Consider the following 13,808-nt stretch of genomic DNA (forward strand, 5'->3'; position numbering starts at 1 on the left):
TTCTCAAATGGAACATAGGTTTGGAACAGTAAGACCCAACGTTTGGACCAGTAAGGGCCCATAGGTTTGGACCAGTAAGGGCCTATATGTTTGGAATAGTAAGGGCCGATAGGTTTGGGCAAGTAAGGACCTCTATTCTTACACTCTATTTACTGAATAGACACTATACACCCATGCAAATTTCAGTGCAAATTTTACAGACTTACAGTAATTAAATACATTTAAGTTTACACAGAAAGCTCATGAATTTACAGTACATTCAAGCTGTCTATTTTTACATTTTTGATTAAAACAAGAAATTGTTAATGCATTGAAAGACAAGAAATTGATACTTTACAAACTACTATCTTGCAAATTCAGCACTCCCTGGCTAAAAACTGTTAGCTAAAATTTAAAACCAGTAGGCAATGTATTGCTGATTTTGCCTGCTCATTGCCAAAGTAGTGAGGAGGCAGGACCTACATGATAGGTGAACTAATTAAGTTCCTGAAAGCAGTTCGAATGATGTCTTGTTCTGCCAGGTTAATACCTGTGATAACTTCCACTTGGGCAAGGGTCCAGTATCATTAGCCAGGTGAAATCCAAATGAATAGAAGATAGGTCTTTGGTTTGTATGATATCTTCTCCTCCATGATAGCAGTGTGAAAGTGATTGTGGAATGGTAGGTTTAATTGTGATTTGTGCCAACTATTACTCCTAAAAAATGTCATAGAAAGTTAGCTATTGAGGTATGGGTGCCTACATTGGTATAAAGTACTCTGGTGTGTGCTCCACTGAGATTATGTTACAATACCTTTGTATGCCTCTAAGGTAAATAGCCATCTCACTTGAAGGATTCTCCACCACCTGTTGTAAGAACTATTTGTTCTTAAGGGCACATTTAACAAGATCTGACATGAAGGACCAGTAACTCTAGAGGGTTGGGAAACACATGTCATCTTGGTTGCTTAACTCAGACAAGGAACTATGTCAATTTCTGGTGATTCAGTTGCAACCGATGAAGTTAATCCAATGTTTCACATTTGAGTGAAGTAATCAGAATGAGGAGACACTCAAATTCTGTTGATCACTGTACTACCTTCAGAATCTAAGGTGCTGGAAAAGTGTATACATTCCACTGTTCCAATCTATACAAAGATTATCCAGGCATCCTGTGTCTAAGACTGGTAAGGCAAAGGTAGTTTTTTTTGGCATTCCACCTTGTCACCGAAAGGTCCATCATAGGTTGATCCAATCAAGCACCTATTGAGTGAAAACTATGGTAAAGTTATCGGACAGAAAGCAAACTCCATTCCTGCATAGATTCTCCATTCACCACAGAAAAGCTTCAAAAATGGTTTCCATCTTGAGGATGTTGACATTTGAATAATGACCTGAGGGGGCCCACACTCTTATGGCAGTCTGACATGGTAGAAGACATACTTTCCCAGTCCTCTTTGTTTCCATCCATAGCAATCATGATTGCTGGAGGTTGTGATTGCAGAGGTATCACCAACGTGAGTCCAAAGTGGTTTCCCTGCCTTCGAGATGCAACCTCCTATTGTTACATATTGTGAGAGTTGGCCCACTGGTCAAAGGTTTGGTCTCCATTTGGACTACATGATCGCTGTTATGGCAGCCCAACAATCTACCATTTCATGAATTCAATTCTCATTCCTGGAGGGAAAGTCTTTTTACTTGAACATTGATTCCAGATGTAATGAAGTGAATCTTGAAAGGGTATAAGTTTGGAGATACCCTTGCTGACAAGGAGAATGAGAACGAAAGGAGGGTAACAATCAAAATCATGTTTTGTTTCAAAATAAGCTTGCTCTGGTGGCCTAAGTGGTCAGAGCATATGCCTCAGATGCATAAGGTTGTAGGTTCAAACCCACAGCAGAGTCCTATCAAAGACCTACAAAAATGGTACAAGCAGCTGCCTTGCTTGGTGCTCTGCATTAAGCGGTTAGTGTTAGGACTGGTTGGCCTGGTGTCAGGATAATGTGACTGGGTGGGACATGATGCCACCTGTGCTAGACGTCACAATAAACTGCTACACTGCAGACATCGTAGCAATATGACTGAACAATTTGTTAAAGCTACATTTAAAATCTGAATCACACACACATACACTCTAAAATATAACTATTCTGCTGCTGTACCCTGTTCAAGGCAAATTAAAGAACTTCTGGAAGCCATTGGAGTGGGGGCATGAAATTACACCTTTTGCAGGACCACATTGATTGTGTAGTCTCCACAATGGATGGTGTCAGAACCAGTTGTTGCATTCCATCATGAACCCAAGAACTTAACAGAGTTGATTGAATGCATTTAGGTTGAAGACCTAGTGACAAGTGCTGGCCCTTGGTCTGTAAGGTGGAGGTAGAGAGCACTGCATCTTTTTCCTCCTGTTGTAAGTTCTTAGCAGCTACTATGGCCATAGTATGTTGTGCCTCTATGTTATGAAGTGAACGCTCCTATAAACATCTTCCATGTATTTCTGGTGAGATCTGAATGAAAGCTGTGTTCTGCCTATTAAAGACTGTCTTAGATATTAGATGCAACATTGATCCCATGGTCATAACGTTATGAATCTTCTCATGGGTATCCACATGGAAAAATGAAAAGGTATTTGCTGGAGAAAAATCCCCATCAGTAGATGCTTGGAACTTGGAACTAGCAATGTATGCAGTCCCAAAGTATCAGTAACTTGTCCATATGAGAAAGCAGTTGAAATTTGATTTTTTTCTGTTGACAATGAGCACTTGATGTCAGAACTGTAGACCTGAGCAAGTGATGGAGAGAAACGAAAACAGAACTCTGATATAATAGTGAAGGAAACTTTAAACCATGTCTGCAAGGCGAAGTTTCACTCATCAAAGTAAGATCTAATAATGATGAGGGAATTTGGGTGCCAGTTTTCATCATTTATTGATTAAGGTAATGAAGCTGATGTCTCCTGTCCTACCTACAATATAGCTGGAGAAAAATGTTGAGGATCGTGTCTCACTGCACTTTCAGCACTTACAAGTCAGATCCCATTACTTGTAAGGTATCACTAAAAGGAATCACTTGGGTGGCAGAGGCTTGAGGGTGAGTAAAGGGACATCTCTTGAAAACTGAGGTCCGAAGATGGACATAGTATGCAGTGTCTTGAGGTAATATCCAAGTAAGATTAATCCATCTCTTGAAAACCGAGGTCCCAAGATGGACATAGTATGCAGTATCCTGAGATACTATGCAAGTAAGATTAATCCATCTCTTGAAAACTGAGGTCCCAAGATGGACATAGTATGCAGTGTCTTGAGATACTATGCAAGTAAGATTAATCCATCTCTTGAAAACCGAGGCCCCAAGATGGACATAGTATGCAGTGTCTTGAGGTACTATGCAAGTAAGATCAATCCATGTGGGTACCTTAATAAACTATGTATTCCACAGGAAGTGGCTAGCAACACTATGCAGTGAGACTGATCCATGAGAGTGCCTGTATATAGACTTGGCATTGTCTGCAGGAAGTGCTTAGCAGCACTATGCAGTTAGACTGATTCATGAGAGTACCTGTATAGACTGGGTATCATCCACAGGAAGTTCTTAGCAGTACTATGCAGGTTAGTCTGCTGCATAACTGATTTCAAGAAATGGGTTATTGAGTATAATGGCACTAAACTGGGCATCGTATGCAGGAAGTGCTTAGCAGCACTATGGGAGTCGTGGAACTGGGCATGTCCACTTTCTTATGGCTGATATTGTATGATCGACTGTGGTTGTGGCCTATTCTGATCAGAGTTATTTTGCCGAGTCCGGTCAGGAAAGAACATGGCCAGCATGGCTGCATGACATTATCCAGTTCTTCAGGTTGAGATGGAGTATGGGATATTGATCAACGTATCCTGTCCAAATTCTGATATGCGAGACTGTAAAAGATGCTTACTGTTGCTTTCCATCATGCTGCCCAGTAAATGATATGGTATGAACCCTTGGATGCAACTTGATGTTTTCGTCCTTCAAGCTATGAATGACTTCTGTCCATAATATGCAAATCTAACATGTATTCAAGGAATGACAACCTGACAAAACTATAAATATTGATTGATTGTTAGACTGGCCTTGCCCATGGTCTAAATCTGTAAGACAAAAGAGAGCTTTATACATGTAGTGTAGTGATTGTCCAGCTATATGAACTTGCCGAGTTACCCACTATAATAAATATCTGTAAAGGGGTGCACCTGGCCTGTACAGGTAGAGAATTAGAGCATCACTAATAATATTTAGAAAATGGCTGCTAAATGATCAATTCTAGTTACAAATAAACCGTAGGACGGTGAATAAAGATGGTTATAGGGTACCTGTCTGTTGATAATAACCCAGGTAATAAAGTGAACAACGGGTACCAGTTAAAAAAAAAATGTTTTCCAAGTTCAGATCAAGACATAGAATAACTATTACAGTTCGAGGCTCATGTCATGTGCGCATTTATTACCTTTCATCAACAGTAACAGTAAGTACTGAATAAGAAATATTCAGTGAAATAAAATTTCAATACATACTTCAATTCAAATAGCAGAAAGCACAATATAAATGTCTGGTTTTACTTATACTATTTTTGACTAGAGTTTGTGGCCCTGGAGTGAGTATTGGCTGGTCAATTCAGGGCTGCTGTTCACATGCTTGTTTACTGGACTTTTTTTATTAATGGGAAACCCCAAGACAAATAATTTTGTCATGGCAAAGGCCACACAAAAACTTGGCTACCGTAAAATGCAGTCTAAATTGAAAATAAATGGCATCTGATATCACAAAAAATGGGCGTATCTATGTGATTGTTGGATGTTATATGACTGAAAAATGTTTGAGGAGAGGGATTTTGTTAAGCTTAAACACATGTTGCACCAGACTGTCATAAAAGGATGAACCATGTCAGGTCGAGGATACTACAACAGTCATCATTTGTGGATTTTATGACTAATTGCAAAAGTTACTGTAGACATGTAAACTAGTTAAAGTGAGTTTTATTCATCAAAAATTTACCAATATCTTTTGTGACTATTCTCTTGTATTAACTACTAATCCACTTGGATTAACTAATTTGTGACAAAAATGTTAACTGCAGATCCTGTTAGTTAATAAAAATAATTGTTGGTTAAATAAAATAAATATGTATGTTTTTCAAAGTTTTCTGTAATTATGTCATGTAATATACAGATTGCTCTTTTAATGCTCAGATTATGCTTTTTTGCCACTTATATTAGTAATAAATTATGCTCATACCTCTCTTGGGGTTGGCATGTGTGAACCTACAACAAAGCAGTTCAGGTTCACATTTAATACAATTTCCCTTTGATCAGGTACCCAGGTAACCAATCATTAGGACTGACCAATACCCAGTAGAAATTTGACTGCTTATACATGTTGAATTACTGGAGCATCACTAATAGTCATTAGATGTACAAAGTGTAAGGCAAATAATCAATTTCTGTACCAGTTTACCTGTAGCAAGGCTAATTGCTGAATGCCTATACTGACCAAATCACTGAAGTGTAACTTATAGTAACATGCATAAGCTGATTAAACCATGTATAGAAAACTTACATGTCCTTATTTGACCACAGCAGAAGTTATACAGTAATATAAATGAGTTCTCTATATTACACATAAAACCATCACATAAAAAAAGGAACTGATGCATCATTATTGATACTTACAAAGTAGGCACTACAATAGCCATTATGAGACAATTTTATACATGTACTAAAAAGCCCAAATATGTTCTCTACAGGAAAAATCAGTAAAGAGTCATGTATATAACTGTGAATTAAACACCTGCAGTACATAATATAGAAACTGAAGTGTATGAATCATGACTCGGCAGAAATTATACAACAAAATTATCTGAATTTCTATATCATGCACCAGACATGCACTTTTTAATACGGTTATAGGAATGTGAGGGGATGCCATTGTGACCTGTGCAGGTATGTACCAAAGGCATCTATTTGTGTTAAGACAGCAGAGTGATAACACTGAAGTTAGAAAACACAATGTTAGTAAAAGAAATAAAAGTTGGAAATTTAGATAGGGTAAACTTCCCTCTGAAGATGAAACTCCTTCCAGCTTGTTTTCAGGTAGAAAACTTCCAAACTGCTTTTATGGATTTTGCGAGGCTTCTCTGTCCATAGAAAACATGCTACATGTACTTGGCATGAGCCCAAACAGTACATGGTGATTGCACATGATTTGGTGAAAATCCCAGCATTAAGGGGAGATCACTCTTTCAAACTGCAACCTAGATGAGCAGATAATTTTTGAGCTAAATGTTTTTAGCCTAGGAGGGCCAGACTTGTGAGATAGTAGTAGTTCTCCTAATGTATTATGATTCTGTAACATATTCTAAAGAAATCGAAGATTCGACCTCTTTCTAACATGTAGACAAGATTATTAATATTCATGTTTGGATATAATTAAAAAGTAAATTCTCAACAATACTGTCCCAGATTTACTAAATAAATTTGATTCCTCTGTAATTTTAATAGACAACTGAAAGACCCTACACTTAAACCTGCTCCTTAAAAAAATATAATTCCGCTGACTGTATTTTTGACACTAATTTTGAATTGTATTTTAGCTACATTTGTTAATTTAGATGATCTATCTTGTGGGATGTCTTTTGGGAATAAAACATGGGGTAAAGGTTTTCCAAACGTGGGTCATTTCTAACCATACCTCGAGTCATGACATGACTCCAAGAAGTCTTTCTTTCTTTGTCTAGACATTTACAAATTTTAATACAAGATTTCAGCATTAAAGTACTTACTTACTTTCTCTCTCTCTCTCTCTCTCTCTCTGTTTTGATCTCACTTTGCCTACCAGCTTTACCTGAAAACTCACTTTCAACATTCTGTCCTAGATATTGTTGTCCACCTCAACTAACTCTAATTTCTCAGCCTAGATATTGTTAAATGCACATAAACTGCCCTTTGCCAATTATGGTACTCTCCCATTATCCTCAGTGGCAAATGCCACAATTTTCACCAAAGATTATTGCATTTCATAAAATTTCAAACGTGTGTTCACATTTCTAAATAATTTAAAATACGTAGTAATAAATCAATCCATACATTTTGTAAGTTGAATATTATTTAATATTTTAAGTTGTAAAAGTAGTTCTAAGCTCGGTGTGCAAAACCAATTTGTTTTCTGAGATATAGAATTACTCACTGAACATCTTTATTGAAGACCAGATTAGCTATGCGATATTAAATGGGTATGAAATAAAGGACTATATGTGTTCTGAGCCATTAGAAAGGATAAATAAAAGAGGGGGTATGTAACAAATAAATGATCTCATGTGTTCTGAGCCATAGAAAAGAATAAATAAAAGAGGGAGTATGTAATAAATAAATGATCTCATGTGTTCTGAGTCATGGGAAAGGAAAAAGGGTCATGTGTTCTGAGGCAGGGGAAAGAATCCAATCTGCTTCTCTGTTTGATGACCCTGATGTACCTATATTTTGTACTTGTTCATTTCAGTGATACTTAGCAAAATACATATGAAATGATAACATATGTTCTAACAGCTCAGTATGAAGCAAGATTTATATTATAGATATACATAACATGTTCTAACAGCTCAGTATGAAGCATGATTTATATTATAGATATACATATGTTCTAACAGCTCAGTATGAAGCATGATTTATATTATAGATATACATATGTTCTAACAACTCACTGTGATGCATGATTTATATTATAGATATATGTAACATGTTCTAACAGCTCAGCATGAAGCATGATTTATATTATAGATATATGTAACATGTTCTAACAGCTCAGTATGAAGCATGATTTATATTATAGATATACATATGTTCTAACAGCTCTCTGTGATGCATGATTTATATTATAGATATACGTAACATGTTCTAACAGCTCAGTATGAAGCAGGATTTATATTATAGATATACATATGTTCTAACACCTCACTGTGACGCATGATTTATATTATAGATATATGTAACATGTTCTAACAGCTCAGTATGAAGTGTGATTTATATTACAAACATGAAAACACTTTTCTGACTGCCCAAAATGAAACATGATTCATATTATAGACATATAACACTTTCTGACAGCCATGTATGAAGCACAATTTATATTATAAATATGTGTACATAAAACACTTTCTGACTTCGTAGAAATTTACATTTGTTTGAGTAAACTCCAGAATGAATTATAATATTGACACCACAAACCTTTGTGCAATTTTATATTTAAAAAAATTATAATACTGAAAATTTCGTCAAAATTTGCACAAATATGTTATAGTAGAAGCAATAAGCTTGCATTTTGAAAACATTAAAGGGAGATTAATTGCTACAAATACACCTTTCACTAACTCCACTGAAAAGTCATTGAAAAAACTTTATTTCCAAATGTATATGCAACAATAACATTCTCAAATAGCTGAATGCAGACTCATTTCTCCAAAGTCAGAATTTTTATATTTTCTTTCAAAAATAAATAAGATACTGAGTTGCTAAATTATTTACAAACATGAATATAAGAACAACTTCTCTAAAAATAATATAATAATTAACTGGTGTTGAAAAGATATGATTTTGATGTTAAATATATCCTGAATATTTAAATCACCCTGGGTGTTCCTTTCTGTATGATATAGAGACTCTGCATGTAAGAGGAATTACAAGGCACTCAACATACAACAGATGATGAAATATGGATACTATAAACCATTGAGTGACTTACACTGACCTGCTAAGGCAGCAAGTGCCATGATAAGACCACCAAACATCTGTGTTGGTCCTCCAAGTTTGATCTTCCCTGAAACAAAACAGTTCAAAATATATTTCAGTACGCTACCGTGTACAGCTGTGTAACAGTTACATGCATATTTCAATAAAACATTGTACGGTTACGTGTACACTGTAGTACAACACTGCAGTTTCATCTTTCCCAAACAAAACTGTTATGTGAACATTGTAGTAAAACAAGTGTACAGCCTGATCTTCTAAAAACTGAACAGTTACATGTAAACTGTTATACAACATTGTACAGATTCATCTTCCCTGAAAAAGCAGTTACATGTTCATTGTATTACAACACTGTACAGTTCCACCTTTCCTGAACAAATCAGTTACACATACAATGTAGTTCAACACTGTACAATTTAATCTTCCATACAACAAAACAGTTATATGTACATTTCAGTAAAACACTGTACTTATATATTATTTCTTTTTTGAAAAAGCTTATTTTTTCAATACAAAAGTATAGGGCTACAAATCCTAATATCAAATTTTAACCTTCGTTTGCATTTATAATATATGATTTTCAAAGGATAGTTTTGAATAACACAAGATCAATAACAACCAAATTAATGTTTAGTTTAGTTTCTAAATACTTATGTTTTAATCAATTTATCATTTTAAGGTGACATTATTAGTCATATATTGAAAACTTTATCTGCCTAAATTTTGTACTACATATTTTTCACTAGATATACTTTATGTTTTGGGATGTCAAAAACTATACTGTTTTCTATCCAAAAACAATTCTTTTTACTTCATTTGGGCCTGAAAAAGGAGGAAAACAATAACCAAGTAATTAATTTTTTTCTTCAAAACTAATGTGCCACCCAATATGTCAAAATGTCACTTGTTATATCTGTTTGTGCAGGATAACGACTAAAAAAATGTTCCTCAATGTGACTGATGCTCTACTAAGCAATACGAAACAAATTTGTAGGAATTCAAGATCAGACTATTTCTTCTTTTTAACTGCTGACAGTGCAGAGTGATGAAATCATCTCTGATATTCTTCAGCAATAACACAGTTTTCAAACAGCTGCTGTGGTAGACATAGTGGCTGTCAGCGTGGCACCATTTTTCATTTAGGACAAAGCAGACATCGTCAGAAGTCTTTTGGTGAAAACCTCATGTCATAATGATAATCCAATGGGGGGGGGGGGTAGTGACAACAAAACTTTCAATACAACTGTCATGGCAGCCATATTGGATATATGGCTGGATCCATTTTTATTTAGGACCAACCAAGTGTCATTTGCAGTCTACTGGGGAATCCATGTTGTTATCCCCATGCCGAGGGTTAGTCATTTTCATTTAGGACCAACAAGACACCATCAAGAACTCTTCTGACTAAAACACAATGTCAAGATGAATTTCCATTTTAAGTGGAGTAGGAAAAACAAGATTTTCAAGCTGGCCACATACTAGATGCCAGATCACTATTTTAATATAGGATCAACAAAACAGTAGTCTTTTAATATAAACAATAATTCCTGGGAAGTAGGGAAAACAAGATTTTCAAGCTGGCCACTGTGGTAACCATATTAGAAATCAGACCAACACCATTTTCATTTACAACCAGACATCACAAGAAATCTTATAGTGAAAACACCATGTTAATCTGCATTTACATTCAGGAGTAGTGATAAGATTTTTATGAGGGCCACTGTGGCAGAGATACTGGACATCAGATTGGTACCATTTACATTTAGGACCAACTAGACATCGTATGAGGCATTTTGGTGAAAACCCATTGTTAATATGACTTTAATTTCTGTCGTAGAGATAAAAGGATTTTCAAGATGGCTGCTGTGGTAGCCCTATTCGCTGTCAGTTATCATCATTTTCATTTTGGACCAACGAACCATCACAAGCAGTCTTTCAGTGAAAATTCCATGTTGATATGACCATCTATTTAGGAATAGTGATAAGATGTTCAAGATGGCCACTGTGGCAGCCATATTGTATGACTGGATCCAGTTTTCATTTCGGATGAAGTAGGTGTCATAATAAGTCAATTGGTGAATGTCCTATTCTGAAAACCCAATGATGAGGGTTAGTCATTTTAATTTGGGACATTATAAGTAATCTTTTAGTGAAAACCCCATGTTACTATGACCATTCAGAAGAAGTAGTGAAAGCAAGGTTTTCAAGCTGATCTCTGCAATAGCCATATTAGACATGAGATCAACACCATTTCAATATGCTTTTCCATTCAAGAGGAGTAGCGATAACACAATGTTTTAGTTGAACATATTGGTTGTCAGATTGGTAACATTTTCATTTAAGACCAAGTAGGCCACATATGGAGGAGTAGTGATAACAAGTTGTTCAAGATGACCACTGTGACAGCCATACTGGATGACCAAGCATTGTCATTTCATTGGGACCAAGCAGACTTTGGGGTGAATGTGTGTGTTAAGTTTCATGACAATCCCCTAAGTAGTTTAGGAATGTAGCGATAACAAACTTGTGCTAATGGATGGATGGATAATGGATGACAATAACATCTTCTTGCCTTATGCTGTATTTTGTTTATCCATACAACAAAACCCCACAGCCATTCATGTACTAAAGCCACAAAGTTGTGTTCTTTCCAAGAGAACTGCCACATTACTTATTTCCTCTCAACTATCTGCTATATAATTAATAATGAAAATATGTGCAAAAAAAAGCAGCAAAATTTAAAAACTGTGTGAAAGAAAGAAAACTATATAAGATTTCTGAATGAATGATGATCCTGAAAGAATGTGCACATATTTTCACTCTGACAGCAGATACAAGCATTACATTCAGTCATAACCAATGACAGTGAAGAGGCTGTTGTAAGCAATATATAATCACTATGAGTGTCATTCATATTCTAAGATTCTAAAATAAACATGACCTGTTAGTTGTCCTCCTTCTTCTTTTCCTTATATTTTTAAGTTCACTTGTTTGTCAAGTAAAGACCTGGTTAATAACTACCCTTAATTGACTGTCTAATACATTATCAACACGGATAATTTGTTATTTTGATTTCTTTGAAATTACTAATCCATACACATAAAAACATTCTTGCTAAGTAAGCAAAAGTATTTTTTGCAATAATTAGATATCTATTTATAACTGAGATAATTAAGTACCTATTTGTAACTGAGATAATTAGGTGCCTATTCATAACTGAGGTAATTGGGTGCCTATTCATAACTAAGATAATTAGGTACCTATTCATAACTGATTTAAGTGAACTGTATCTTTGATTGACATTAACAAACACACTCAAATGTGTACCTAAAGTTTGACTTTAACAAACACACTCAAATGTGTACCTAAAGTTTGACTTTAACACAGTCAAATGTGTACCTAAAGTTTGACTTTAACAAACACACTCAAATGTGTACCTAAAAATGGACCAACAGGTCTCCATAAATTGTATCTTAAAACATAAGCCAAAGGAAAAAAATTAGTGTAAAATACTGTCCAAAACTGACAGGACATTAAACTTATCTTGGGAAAATAATGTTAAGTGCATGAAAACAAACAAGGTCCAAAGACATACAAAATGTATGGTAAATGTATTTTTCTAAAATACTAAGCAATCCAACAAACGAATTTTTTTCTTGGGTTTAACTTACTAAACGTCTCTCTTAAGATGCTGAAATCAGAGGTTAATTGCTGTATGATCTCTGTTTTACGTCCAAACACTACCAGGGCTATTTTATCATCTATTTCTCCATTTTCAACTGCAGTGTCTTCCAAACCTGTGAAAAAATATGGCATTAATTTTGTTTTGGTGTTATTGTGTATTGTTTTGGTCTATAAAATCAGAAAGGCAACTGGACAAATAAATTGAGAAATGGGGGTTAAATGAATATGTTCACATTGTACTGATGAAATTAATGAACTAATTTTTATGGTTTACTGACCATGATGAGCAAAACAATGAAAGCAATCAATGTATGAATTTCACAAGTTTATATTCACTTTAAATAAACACAAGTATATGCCTATTTTTTTTCACATTCTGAATTAAAAAAAACTTGTTCTACGTGCTGAAGGCCAGGAATTCTAGCATTTCTATTTTTCAGTACCTAAGGAGACTTCAGATGTACATTGTCTGATATGATCACAAAATTTTCTCCCGCGGGACGTCGTGGGTTAGATCCCTGGCCGATTCTTACCAAAGACTTACAAAAATGGTACTAACAGCTGTCACGCTCGGCACTCAGCATTAAGAGGTTAGTGTTAAGACTGGTTGGCCTGGTGTCAGGATAATGTGACTGGGTGGGACATCATGCTATGTGTCTGCAGCATGATGCCCCAGTGCCAGACATCACTATAAACTGCCACACTGCAGACATCATAGCGATATGACTGAAAAATTGTTAAAGCTATGTTAAAATCCAAATTACACACATACACAAAATTTTCATAAACATCAAAACTGTTCACAAACTTAGCAAGGCTGTCAAACTGTTCACAAACTTAGCAAGGCTGTCAAATCAGGGAAGAGATCATCACATCAAAACCCATCCTGAAAGACTACAGAAACTGTTTCGTGAGACCACACGTCATTTGTAACCCAACTCTTAGCACATCAAGTATGTACAGGACATGTCATTAGTGATGAAACAAAACTGGAATGCATAGCAAATGAAGAACAAATGCAAATGGAATGCAAAATGAACATGAAAGGAGTGCAGAATAAATGCAAACAAAAATTATAAATAATGCAAACAAAATTAATGCAATCTGAAGAAAAACAGACTAATAAATTACAAACAAAAACAGAATGAAACGAGGATGTATTTTATGAATGAATTTCAAAATTAATCATTTTTAAGCCATTGCTAATTAGACCTAGTCAAAAGACCATCTGCATGATAATCCAGGATTAATTAGATTCCTTACAATGGCTGACAATTTTTTACCTTTTAATGTAGGCAGCATTGTTCTTGCTGAGGCCGACATAAAAACAACAATTGATTGATGTGTTGACACTATTACTAGTGGATATCG

At 35.3% G+C, this 13,808-nt stretch overlaps 1 protein-coding gene across 10 annotated transcripts in view; it reads right to left on the bottom strand.

Annotated features, from left to right (window-relative positions):
• The window catches only part of LOC149801871 (uncharacterized), a 94,914-nt gene that overhangs the window by 52,617 nt on the left and 28,489 nt on the right, over positions 1–13,808 (bottom strand). For 9 of the 10 annotated variants that reach the window (XR_016420729.1, XR_016420728.1, XM_089956245.1 and 6 more), the window contains 2 exons: positions 12,425–12,550; positions 8,749–8,823 (listed from right to left, as the gene is read on the bottom strand). Coding sequence is in view for 8 of the 10 variants with exons in the window: in XM_089956245.1 (XP_089812371.1) it covers positions 8,749–8,823; positions 12,425–12,550 (201 nt within the window). In the remaining 2 variants the exon portion in view is untranslated. The remainder of the gene's footprint in view (positions 1–8,748; positions 8,824–12,424; positions 12,551–13,808) is intronic. The other variant, XM_089956246.1, reaches the window with a different exon arrangement.

Source organism: Sinohyriopsis cumingii, chromosome 4 (genome assembly GCF_028554795.1).
Source record: "Sinohyriopsis cumingii isolate HCF-2022 chromosome 4, ASM2855479v2, whole genome shotgun sequence".
Lineage (NCBI taxonomy): Eukaryota > Metazoa > Mollusca > Bivalvia > Unionida > Unionidae > Sinohyriopsis > Sinohyriopsis cumingii.